The sequence below is a fragment of the Sus scrofa genome, chromosome 16 (genome assembly GCF_054392235.1).
Source record: "Sus scrofa isolate SSC_HxYL_T2T_F1_AM1 chromosome 16, Sscrofa_HxYL_maternal_Yorkshire_Landrace_v2.0, whole genome shotgun sequence".
Classification (NCBI taxonomy): domain Eukaryota; kingdom Metazoa; phylum Chordata; class Mammalia; order Artiodactyla; family Suidae; genus Sus; species Sus scrofa.
The window spans coordinates 46,101,039-46,113,922 of NC_139398.1; the positions used below are offsets into that span (position 1 = coordinate 46,101,039).

At 45.8% G+C, this 12,884-nt stretch overlaps 2 protein-coding genes across 7 annotated transcripts in view; one reads left to right on the forward strand and one right to left on the reverse strand.

The window, feature by feature from the left end:
- The window catches only part of CSPG4B (chondroitin sulfate proteoglycan family member 4B), a 126,452-nt gene extending 119,992 nt beyond the window's left edge, over positions 1-6,460 (reverse strand). For all 5 annotated transcript variants that reach the window (XR_014831299.1, XR_014831300.1, XR_002339745.2 and 2 more), the window contains exon 1: positions 6,296-6,460. Coding sequence is in view for 1 of the 5 variants with exons in the window: in XM_013984766.3 (XP_013840220.2) it covers positions 6,296-6,365 (70 nt within the window). In the remaining 4 variants the exon portion in view is untranslated. The remainder of the gene's footprint in view (positions 1-6,295) is intronic.
- GZMK (granzyme K) overlaps positions 5,466-12,884 on the forward strand; it is a 113,681-nt gene continuing 106,262 nt past the window's right edge. Inside the window, exons 1-2 of one of the 2 annotated variants that reach the window (XM_085001527.1) lie at positions 5,466-5,757; positions 8,074-8,134. Coding sequence is in view for 1 of the 2 variants with exons in the window: in XM_085001528.1 (XP_084857654.1) it covers positions 8,119-8,134 (16 nt within the window). In the remaining variant the exon portion in view is untranslated. Of the gene's footprint in view, positions 5,758-6,579; positions 6,734-8,073; positions 8,135-12,884 lie in introns of those variants that run through there. The other variant, XM_085001528.1, reaches the window with a different exon arrangement.

Genomic DNA, 12,884 nt, shown 5'->3' on the forward strand with positions numbered 1-12,884 from the left:
GTTGTGGGTTCGATCCCTGGCCTAGCTCAGTGGGTTAAAGATCTGGCATTGACGTGAGCTGTGGTATAGGTTGCAGACAAGGATCAGATCCTGCCTTGCTGTAGCTGTGGTGTAGGCCGGTGGTTATAGCTCCAATCAATGCAACCCCTAGCCTGGGAACCTCCACATGCCCCAAGTGCAGCCCTAAAAAAGCAAAAAAAAAAAAAAAAGAATAGGGTGGCAGGCAAAACAAGAATAGGGTGGAAACAAATAAGGAAAGTATTTCAAAAAAGATTTCAAAACTGTTTGCTTTTACTGAAAATTAGAATTGCCTTTTTTAAAAAATGTGGTAATTTTTATATTGTACCTTTTTATATACTTCATGGTCTACAGTTGATATATGGTAAGTATAGCTTATTTATGTACTTATTTATGTATTTATTGGCCACTCCCGCTAAATGCCTTTGTTGCTGACACAGTTGGGAGGTGGGAGTTGGAGACCCAGGGTCCCTATGAGGATGGAAATCTTAGGTTTCCAAGTAGAGCCAGAACAACCAACAGCCCTGAAATCTTTGCTGTTACAGAACAGGACACACCAGACTCTCATTTTTCATTCATTCCCTGAACATCAGCTCAGGATGCAAAGAGAAAACAGCACTTGCCCTGCCCATACCCCCTCTCAACCAGGTGTTCTCTAGGCCTGCTGCAAGTGGTCCTGCAGACTGTGGCACACCTCCAGGGGGAGCTATTCCTGTAGACGCATGTTACTGTAGCACTTTCTGGAATGAAGCACTGGGCTGTCCTGGTCCTCAGCCAGCCCTGGCTGAGGTGACAACTCCCTCCTTAGTGATCCCAGAGCCTATGTCTTATTCTGAATGCTCCAAATGTGACATTCATACCTTTCTATGTTTGCTACCCACTGTGTGGGAGCTTTCTAGGCCCAGCCACAGGCTTTAGATGGAGTGCTGGAGCCAGGCTCACTCTGCACAGGGACAGAACCTTCCCTAAATCTCCCAGTCCCTCATTTCTGTATGATGGCATATGCCATCTTCTGACCATCAGAATTAATCGTCTCTTTGTATGATTTCTTAAGACAGAAATTCCCTCTATAAGTTTCCTATTGCTGTTGTAACAAATTGCCACTAATTTTTTTTTTTTTTTTTTTTTCCCTTTAGGGCCACACCCACAGCATATGGAGGTTCCCAGGCTAGAGGTTGAATTTGAGCTGTACTGTAGCTGCTGGCCTACACCACACCCACAGCAATGCCAGATCCAAGCCGAGTCTGCAACCTACACCACAGCTCATGGCAGTCGGATCCTTAAACCACTGAGTGAGGCCAGGGAACAAACCTGCGTCCTAAGGGATACCAATCAGATTCATTTCCACTGAGCCACAATGAAAGCTCCAAATTGCCACTAATTTAATGGCTTAAAATGACACAAATTTATTGTCTCACAGTTCTGGAGGGTAGAAGTCCAAAACAGGTCTCAATGAGCTAAAATAAGATGACATCAGGGCGGTGTTCCTTCTGGAGGCTCTAGGGGAGGTTTCCTTGTCTCTTCCAGCTTATGGAGAAGCTTCTAGAGACCACTACATTTCTGGCTTGTTGCCCCGGTCAGCAATCACATCACTCTGACCTCTGTTTCCATCATATCATCTCCTTCTCTGATCTTTTTTTTTTTTTCTTGCTTTTTAGGGCCCACCTGAGGCATATGGAGGTTCCCAGGCTAGGGGTCAGGGGTCTAATTGGAGCTACAGCTGCCTGCCTACGCCACACCCACAGCAACTCGGGATCCCAGCTGTGTCTGTGATCTACACCATAACTCATGACAATGCTGGATCCTTAATCCACTGAGTGAGGCCAGGGATCGAACCCACAACCTCATGGTTCCTAACTGGATTCATTTCTAATGTACCACGGGAACTCCCCTTCCCTGATCTTGACCCTCCTGCCTCTCTTATAATACCCTTGTAATTTAGGGCCCACCCAGAAAAACCAGGATAACCTAGCTATCTCAAAATCCTTCATTTGATCATATTTGCAAAGTCCCTTTTGCCGTGCAAAGCCACATATTTCATGTTCTAGGAATTAGGATGGGAATTTCTTTGGAAGGGGAGCATTATTCTGCCCATCCCAGTCCCCAGGGGTGCTCTTTCACCCAGGCACTCACATTTATCAAACACCTAGCAGGAGTTCCCGTCGTGGCGCAGTGGTTAACGAATCCGACTAGGAACCATGAGGTTGCGGGTTCGGTCCCTGCCCTTGCTCAGTGGGTTAACGATCCGGCGTTGCCGTGAGCTGTGGTGTAGGTTGCAGACGCGGCTCGGATCCCACGTTGCTGTGGCTCTGGCGTAGGCCGGTGGCTACAGCTCCGATTCAACCCCTAGCCTGGGAACCTCCATATGCCGCGGGAGCGGCCCAAGAAATAGCAACAACAACAACAACAAAAGACAAAAAAAAAAAAAAAAAAAAAAAAAAAACAAAAAACACCTAGCATTTGTTAAGTACTGGACTAAGCAAAGAACTGGAGGTGCTGCCCTTCTCCCCTTTCTGTACAGGCTCTTCATCAGCCCTGTTACAAGGTTAAAGCAACAGTACACTAACGGGATCTGACAGCAGTCAAAAAATGAGAAATTACCAAACTATTTACAACATGGGTCTAGAGCTAAAGTCTATCATACCTTGAGGAAACTGTTAGTAACAGTAGTTCTGAGACTTGGTTTACAAATAGGGATACACTGGGGGCCTATGTCTTAATGAGATAATTTCTGTTTACCAAAGTTGACTTCCTGCTATGGGGAGACTCCCTGAGGAGGTATCACCCTGTGTCCTGTAAGGCCTGAGAGTAGCATTCACCTAAGTCTTTGACAATTAGATTCTTCAAAGCAACAGGCTCAATCATCCAAAGAGGTAAGGAAGAAACCTAAATTCAGATTACACATCTGGCTACTCAAGATAATATTCTTCCAAGTGCCTCAGAGCAGCTTTTGGTAAGAACTCAGTAGCTGATATTTGTCATGCAATTAGAGCCAAGAGTGAAGAGCCATATCAATGTTGAATTATATGCTACGGAATTCTTTATCTAATGAATCTCCTTTATCTACATTCTGAACCCCTAAATGGATATCTCACTCATTGGGTCTTTGCCTCATGCCCAAGTTATCAGCGCAGATGAAGAAGAGAGTTTTATTAGGTCAGTCTCCTTAGGCAGTAGAAATAAAAACAAAAATAAACAATGAGACCTAATCAAATGCACAAGCTTTTGCACAGCAAAGGAAAACATAAACAAAAAGAGAGACTACAGAATGGGAGAAAGTAGTTGCAAATGATGCAATCAACAAGGGCTTGATCTCCAAAATATACAAATAACTCATACAAATCAACAACCGAAAAACAAACAGCCCAACTGAAAAATGAGCAAAAGACCTTTTCCAAAAAAAAAAAAAAAATTTCCAAAAAAGACATATGGATGGCACATGAAAAGATGTTACAACAATTCTAATTATTAGAGAACTGCAAATCAAAACTGCAATGAGGTACCACCTCACACCAGTCAGAATGGCTATCATTAATAAGTCTACAAATGAAAAATGCTGGAGAGGGTGTGGAAAAAAAAGAACCCTACTGCACTGTTGGTGGGGATGTAAATTGGTACCACCACTATAGAAGACATTATGGAGGTTCCTCAGAAAACTAAAAATAGGAGTTCCCCTCAGAGCTCAGTGGTAATGAACCTGAACAGTATCCATGAGGATCAGGGTTCAGTCCCTGGCCTTGCTCAGTGGGTTAAAGATCCAGCCGGCACTGTCATGAGCTGTGGTGCAGGTGGCAGACAGGGACTGGATCCTGAGTTGCTGTAGCTGTGGCGTAGGGCAGCAGCTGTAGCTCTGATTTGACCCCTAGCCTGGGAACCGCCATATGCTCTGGGTGCGGCCCTAAAAAACAAAAAACAAAAAACAAAAAACAAAAAACAAAAAAAAAGAAAGAAAGAAAAAGAAAAAAGAAAAGAAGAAAAAGAAAACTAAAAATAGAATTTCCAGCGTTCCCATCTTGGTGCAGTGGTTAACAAATCCGACTAGGAACCATGTGGTTGCGGGTTCGATCTCTGGTCTTGCTCAGTGGGTTAAAGATCCGGCGTTGCCGTGAGCTATGGTGTAGGTTGCAGACTCAGCTCAGATCCCACGTTGCTGTGGCTCTGGCGTAGGCCGGCAGCTACAGCTCCGATTCGATCCCTAGCCTGGGAACCGCCATATGCCGAGGGAGTGGCTCAAGAAAAGGCAAAAAGACCAAAAAAAAAGAATTTCCATATGATCCTGCAATCCCATTCTTGATCACATGGCTGGACAAAACTATAATCATAAAGATAATGCACCCCTTTGTTCACTGCAGCACTATTCACAATAGCCAAGACATGGAAACAATCTAAATGTTCATTAACCAATGAATGGATTAGGAAGATGTGGTACACATACACAAGGGAATACCACTCAGCCAAGAACAAAATAATGCCATTTGCAGCAACACAGATGCAACTAGAGATTACCATACTAAGTGAAGTAACTCAGAAAAAGATGGACAAATTCCATATGATATCACTTACATGTGGAATCTGAAATATGACACAAATGAACCTACCTACAAAACAGAAACAGACTCCCAGACATGGAAAACAGACTTGTGGTTGTCAAGGGGGAGGGGAGAGGGAGTAGGATGAACTGGGGGTTTGGGGGTGGTAGATGTAAACTACTAGTTTAGAATGGATAAACAAGGTTCTACTGTATACCATAGGGAACTATGTTCAATCTCCTGGGATAAACTGTGATGGAAAATAACATTAAAAAATGTATATATATGTATAAGTGTCACTTTATTGTACAGCAGAAAACGGCACAATACTATAAATCAACTCCAGTTTTTTAAAAAAAAATTCTTAAGAGTAGGCAAGGAAGGAAATGAGCACTGATTAGTTCCCAAGCTGCTAAGAGATCTTACACATGCTTTAATCAAGTCTCTCAGAAGAAGCAATTATCATCCCAGTTTTACAAATGCAACATCAAGACTGAGAGAAGTAATTTTCTTAAAGTCACTCTGAGAATATGCAGTGGCACCCAGATTAAAGACCAAGTCCACCTGTCTCCAAAGCCATGGGACTTCCATCACCACCCCTCTGACCCCCAACGCCATTCACTGCCCTCTCAGATCTCCGGGTCTACAACTAGCACCTTCTCTCAAGCCACACCAAAATCAGAGTCACAGCGGCCCCACACCTGGACCTTAGTACCCCGCCTAACCCACCCTGGACGCCAGGCAGGAAGGGGCCGCGGGAGGAAGCAGAAGAGGAATCTGGAAAGAGGGAGATGAAAACGGAGGAGCTCAAAAGAGGCCCCCAACAGCGGATAGGCGCAGAGCTGGAGGAGCTGGAACAGGCATGCGCAGAGGTGAGAGTGAGGCCCCGCTACTCTGAGGGCCTGGCAACCCCCACCCAGCCCGAACGCGACTCTGACTGAAGCTCCTAGGGAATTCAACTGAAGGGAAGTAAATAAGCGTACCACAAAGATTTACAAGGCCTTTGATTTAGAGTGTTTTCTAAACAGTCTCGAAGAAAATTTTTTGTTGAGCTGAACTGAATTTCAAAGGGCCGTGAAGAGCAGGAAGGCACAACTGTTGAGTTGCATTATGTAAAAAGTCTCCATAACTGTCTTGCGTTAGTAATCTTTGACAACTGAAAAGAGCCATGGAAATTTAAAGCACTTTCGGAGAATCGAGTCCAGAAAATGTAAGTGGACTGTGGAAGGGCTCATGGAACAGGCCAGGGACCCCCAAACCCGTGCGGGTCACGTGCTACCGAGTAAGGGGCCTGGGTACGCGGCAGGGCTGAAAAGGCTCGGAAGGGAGGACAGCCGGGAACCTTCAGCCTGGCTCGTCCGAGGGCCACCAGAAGTCTGGCTCTGAAACCCCAAATCGGCGGCGAAGGCCGCGTGTAGGTCAGCGCAGGGCCCGCCCCTCAGGCTCCGGAACTGGCGGGGATCTGAGGGGCCGGGCCGCGCGGGGCGGGGAGTTGGAAATTTTCCGCGGAGGCCGGGAGTCACCGCAGAACCAAGCGGTCTCCTCCCCCGGCTGCCCGGCTCCCAAGGCCCGGCCAGAGAGTTAAACTTGCGGTCGCTGAGGGACTTGCCGGGCCGCGGCGTCTCCCGGAGCCCCCAGAGTACAGGGGTCTCCCCGCCCCCCGTTCCGCTCGCCACCCCCCTCTCCTGGCGGGCTCCGCGCGCGCCCGGCCGAGGCTGGGACGGGGAAGGGAAGTTAGGTGCGCGTACCTCCGAGCGCCTCGCAGAGCCCCAGGCAGGCGGCGAGCAGGACGAGGCGGCGGGCTCCGAGCCGCCCCATTCTGCCTTGGCGGTCCCGCGCCCAGCGCTCGCTCCCGGGCGGCGGCCGCGGCCGCGATACCTGAGCCGACCCCTCCCCGCCAGCCGGCGGGACCCAGAGCCTGGCCAGGGGGCGCCGCCCCCAACCAGCGCGGGGGCTGGGCGGGGGCGGGGAGAGCCACTTGCAATCCGCAGCTGTTGCGTCCCCATCACGCTCCGCGTCGCTTGCCAACCGCGGCGCCTACCGGAACTTTTCCCGTGCTCCAGGGCCCAGGCAGGCTCGGTGGGAGAGATTACCTGCCCCCCCACCCCAGCCTGCCTGGCAAAGGAGTTAGGTGTGAGAGCAGGCACTGTGGAGAAATGGTGGCTGGAGGGAGAAGCATTCCTGAGGTATGACCCTACTTAAGACCTTAAGGCTTCAGAGTGAGCGCCAACTTATTGCTGTATCCCCAACACATACCTGGAGCACAGGCACCGTCAGCTGTGTTGGGTGAATGCTGAGTTAGAATGGGAGGAGAAAAGCGATGTAATCATTCCTTCCCAAATGTGAGCCTTATTTTTATTTATTTTAAAAGGACTATCCCTAAAATAATTTCACTGAGTTTTTGAAGCAATAGTCTATCAGGTGCGTGAATCAAGGCCCAAGAGTCATGTGCAGGAACACTCACCTCCTGAGAGAACGGGGCTAGAACGGGGCCTGGCAGGGTTTGACCAGCCAGAGCTGCGGGCTTCTAGGTCAGCCTCTGGGCCATGTTTCTGGGCTGTGTTCACTCCAACATTGGTGTTTGACAAAATGGTAATGCGTGTGCTAACAAGGGCAACAATGTTAGCGATATTTTATACCTAATAAAATTAAAGATGATTTTATTTCCCCTTCCTTTCCTTTTTAGTTCTGTAATAAAGTGCTTTTTTCTTACCCCTCTGTTTTCTTATTAGGGCCGCACTGGTGGCATATGGAAGTTCCCAGGCTAGGGGTCAAATGGGAGCTACCACCCTACAACCACAGCCACAGTGCTGCAGAATCCAAGCCACATCTGCAATCTACACCATGGCTTGTAGCAAAGCCAGATCCTTATTCCACTGAGTGAGGCCAGGGATCCAACCCAAATCCTCATGGATACTAGCTGGGTTCGTTTCCTCTGAGCCACAAGGGGAACTCCCAGAAGTGCTTTTAAGCATAGATGATCTGTACTTTAACTCCTGAGCAGACAGGTTTCCTCTGCCCAACAGTCCTCCATTCTCCTGGAAACCTCACCCTACTTCTCTAGGGGAACTGCTCCACACTCTCTGCCCCACCCTTGTGCAAGTGTGTTGAAAATGGGAGCCAGCACCAACTTTCATGACCTTTCCAGTGATTGGTCAGAGGATGAACACTTGACAAAGAGCAGAGAATTAGTTCCAATTTGAAACTTTCCCAGCACCTTCTAAGGGAAGAGGGTCTGCTCCTCTCTGGAGGGGAAACAGAGAAGCTATAGGTCGCCAAGTCTTCTGATTTTTAAAGAAGCCAGTCTACAGTTTAAAAGAAGAGAACAAAGAGAAGATTTGCAACATGGGCTGGTGGACCAACTCTACCCTTGTCTTTTCTGGGGTTTGGGTATATAAGTCTCTGAAGTCCTCTTTAAACCTCAGTTAGCTCAGATTGGGTTCCATTACTTATAACTGAAGTAACTTTAATCAACTTTAATACGAGCATGCTTTCCATTTCACTAACTCTCATTTCTGTTCTGCAGGCCCTAAATTTGAGACGAGACGAGGAGGAACCTTCCAGCTGATGGATGATGGACTCACAGCGTGAGTGTCAAGAACACTGTCTATCTCAGTTCAGATTCCCTTGGCAGTCATGATTTCCCTAATGTGGTGCTGCTTTTCTCCTGCAAGCACCTGCAGCTCTCTGCATGGAGGCTTACTCTAGGTCCAGGAACATGCTGGGTACATGGATGCCCAAGGCAGGTCAGAAGTGATGACTTAGAGGAGCAGCCCTCAACCAGTGATAGACAGGACTTGGTGGAAAAATATCCAAGCTTCCTTGCGCTAGGGTAGGATAACTATGAAGGGGTTTCTGAAAGTCTCCTAGAGTATTGAGCCCTTCTTGCCCACAGCAGTAACCTGCTCATTAATGTGGATACTTGGGGGAACCTCTTCTCCATACTCAAAGAATCATAAAAACAAAAAGTGTTGGGGTAGAAAGGAGCTTCTGAGACCTGATCTAGAAGCAGCAATGTCATGGTTAAGAACATGGCACAGGGCCATTGGCTTGTATCCTAGAATTACCTGAGTGCCCCAAGGCACATATCTGAGCCTCTCTGGGCTTTGATAACATGCCCACCACATTGTTTCTTGACTGCAAAATGGCCTTAATGATAGTTTCTACTTTATACGGTTGTTGTAAGAATTAATTAAAGTCTCATGTGATCCCAGCTTGGAGCCAGATGTCAAAGAAGCAGAGAGATTTTGCCAAGATTTGCAGTGGTTTTGTGTGCCTTAATGTGGATGAGTCCTGCCCCCTCATTTTATACAACTCCTTCACCCTCTCTGTGTTTTTTAGCTTTAAACTAAATTAGAATAGGATTTCAGAGAAGCTTGGAGTATGGCTGGATATCCCCAGGCTTCTCACAAGAAGCTTTAAAGCTGCCTGGGTCAGTGGACTCCTGCATTTTCTTTCCATTATGTCTTCTGCCCTTCACTCCATACTGGCAAGCAAATGTTGTCTGACTGGCAAGCAAGAAATATGCAATCAGCTGGGCTGATAAGCAACTTAAGAAAGAACTAGCTGTAAAGAACTGATTTTCCTGGAGCAGACCTATTAACTCTGAGCCACCATGGCTCTCTCTCATCATTTACATCTCAGCATAAACTAAATACACAGTGGGCCTCTATTTCTTCCTGCTTAAAACATGGCGTTTGCAGCAAATCTCTAAGGTACTCCCATCTTTACTATTCTCATGTTCAAATTCTAAACAAATGGAAAGTCTCCCCACAAGGAATGTAAGTGAACAAGCACAGAGATTGTCCCAACCTGGGCTACCTCTGTCTTAGCAAAGAGCTGGAGGTGTAGCTTGTGATAAAAGTCTACCCAAGGCTGGAGGCCGATTCAGCTCAGGCTGATCCTGTGATGCAGAATTTCTCTTGGCAGGCTCAAATGTCCATATACATGTCAAAGCACAAGCAGTGCAGAACAAGATTCCCCAGCGAGGTCCCAGACTCATCAGTGTCCCCACGGAGCCTCTACTCAAATGTCATCCCTTGTAAAGGACACAGGCTTAGTACCTTGACTAAGGTAAATCCTAGCTCACATATTAATTAGTAAGTGAGCTTGTTATGTGACTCTGGACAGATCTCTTTATTGTCCTAACTGCAGCCTCCTCGTCTGCAAAATGAAGATGATGTTGATCCCCTAGGTGGGTTGTGGGGTTTATCCAGCCCTTGAGGATTGAGTTTTGAGCCTGATGCCTGGTTCATGGTAAGAACTCACTGGGCAGCCTTTTTATTTATTATTGGGTTTCTTACCACATTTTTTTATTGAAGTATAGTTAATTTACAATGCTGTGCCAGTTTCTGCTGTACAGCAAAGTGACTCAGTCTTACATATATGTATACATTCCCTTTCTTATACTATCTTTTCATCATCACTGGGCGGTCTTGTTATATATTGTTCCCAGCCAGGCCTACGGGGCCTCTCTGGCTCAGTCTGAGCAACTGGGCTAGACACACTCCCGAGAATGAGCCATCTTTTAGCTTTTCTTTAGGATGGAGGGCTGACTCATTTTTCTTCCAAGAGCTTAGCCTGAAGACTCTTCGTATTATCCATGTTCCTAATCCCCAGCATCCTTCTGCTGCCCATAGTTGTATTAATTTTCTTGGGGCTGAAGAACCCTGGATCAGGTAGGTGGCAGTGGTAGCTCTGTCTCTAAATGTATGACAGCTTCTGTTTCCTCCCCTATAAAATGGAACAGTTGGATTAAATGATCTGTAAAGTCCCTCCAGGTCCAAAATTTTATGATTCTGATTTGTCATCATTGGCATCAGGACAGCTCTGCTATTTAAATAGAGCCCTTTTAATTAGCACACAGAGAAACATGAAATGTTTGAATTTCTTTACTCAAAGTGGTGATTGCTAATAAACTTGGAGCTTTTAATTTAGAAACATCATTCAAGTGTGAAAAAAAGTGACTAGGAATTATCTCCCTGTAGAGCACCTCTTGTTTCTCTTTAAATTGGTTCTAATCTATCACAAAAATGCTTCAAAGAATGAAAGAGGTCTCCAACCAATTTCCATAGCAGTTAAGTTGGCTCTAGAATAATAAGCAATTAGCATGCTCAGTTGTTAGGGAAAACCCAATGACAACTATGGTCATAGTATCTGGTCAGGAAATCCACCTATGTAACAGTCACTCAAATCTCGTCATTAGTCATTTTGACCAGCACACTCCTGCTATGCAGGAATTATCCTATTCAGATATTAACCTGAGCACCCTTCACTCATAAATGAAATTATAGAGAGCAGAGAATGAATATGGAGATGGGTATTCATTCAAAGGCACACAAAAGATGTCAAGTTGTATAGCAGAGATGAATAGGAGCGCCTGCTTTCAAGGAAGTTACAATATAGAGAGGAGTATAAGACAGGTATAGCAGTAATTTTAATATGGGGGAATTAAAAACTGGGCTCAGTTCTCTGGAACAGTCCAACCCATATGTCTTTGATGATGTGAGCTGCCATGTCTTGTTTACATGACCGCTCGCTTGCTGACCCCACATGACTAGGCCATGGTGGGTTCCTGGTCTAAGGAGTGTGACCCTAGTGAAGAGAATGTCAAAACCGATTCTTTCTCAAAACTTTGAGCCAAGAGGCATTAAGAATGCAGTGATTTGGTGGTGATCACAGACCAGTAAGTCATGCGGAGATGGAGGCTTAGTGAGCACCAGCCAAAGACCAAGGTCCATAAAGGTAATGGAGGGACCGTGAGTCAGGAGAGGAAGCTGCCTGCCCCTGTTGGGGTCTTTGCAGAGAGCTGATTTGCACCATGTCCCAGAGAAAACCTGATTATTATAAAGGACAGAGCAACAGACAGTAGCTGCCTGTTGGCTTTCTCAGTCTCAGGAAGCCCAGATGTACTTCCTGATGTTTGTTTCCATGTGATTGCCCTGGGTTCTTTGGATAAATCCACACTTTAGTGAGCTAGTATACAACTTTAACTTCACAAATTCAGGTGTGCATGAATGATAATTTTCTATATTTTTACAAAACTCGACTTGATTTCTGTTTTGACCTCCCAGTTTACTGTGGATGAAAAACAGTGTCTCAGTCAATTTAAGTTTTCTCTCCTGAATTTCCCTGTGTTGTGTTGTGTTATGTTAAGGTGCCACTGGACATATGTATTGCCAAGACAGGGATAAGCTAGAGAAAGAGTGTGGCAGTTCTCTGCTCTTTCAGGCTCCCATGAAATTTTGCCATTTGCAACAACATGGATGCACCTGGAGGGTGTCATGCTTAGTAAAATAAGTCAGACAGAGAAAGACAAATACTGTATGCTATCACGTGTATGTGGAATCTAAAAAATACAACAAATAAATAATACACCTGAAACTTGTATGATACTGTACATAAACTATACCTCAATAAACAAGAAAGACCTCCTCAAAATAAATAATAAAAAAAGATTACTCTCCCACACTAGTTTGTTTGCAAGGAATAGGATCCCACCAAAACGGCTTTAAGTAGAACAAAAGGCCAGTGTGATGAACATGAGAAAAACAAGCCCTTTTGGGTATTCGGGCTGGACTTTGAAGAATATGCCAATGGAGATGGCCTAAGAGCCCAGAAGGAAGGACATGAAGGCCTTAGGCGTCTGTTTTTGCACAGGTTGAGGACAGCAGGTTAAAAAACATGGGGCATACTGGCATTATAAAGAATTTGAAAAGTCTTCATGTTTCACTTGGTTCTCATTTCTTGTTTTGCGGTCAGCAATGAAAAGCTTAATATTGAAGGAATTAAAACATTATGAAATCACATGACTTGATGCAGTTTATGGGGGTCAAACCACTGTCTGTATTTCAAAACTTATATTAAAAAGAATGAGGGAGTTCCCTTCTTGGTGCAGTGGCAGCGAATCCGACTAGGAAGTGGGTTCGATCCCTGGCCTTGCTCAGTGGGTTAAGGATCCGGCGTTGCCGTGAGCTGTGGTATTGGTCACAGACGCAGCTTGGATCTGGCGTTGCTGTGGCTGTGGTGTAGGCTGGCAGGTGTAGCTCTGATTAGACCCCTAGCCTGGGAACCTCCATATGCTATGGGTGTGGCCTTAAAAATGACAAAATAAAATAAAAATAAATAAATAAATAAATAAAAAGAATGAGAAGCCTGGGCTGGTGCGTCTCTGAGGTTCCTGTCAGCTCTGACATTCCTTGCCTTGAACAAAGGAACTTTTACAGAGGCCTTTTAGTAATACAGAACGCACAAAGATGACTCTTGTCTATAGCCCCAATGGGAATTCTTACAGCCTTCCCGCAACTGGTGAATCCTGTGCTGCTGTGAACTGAAGTT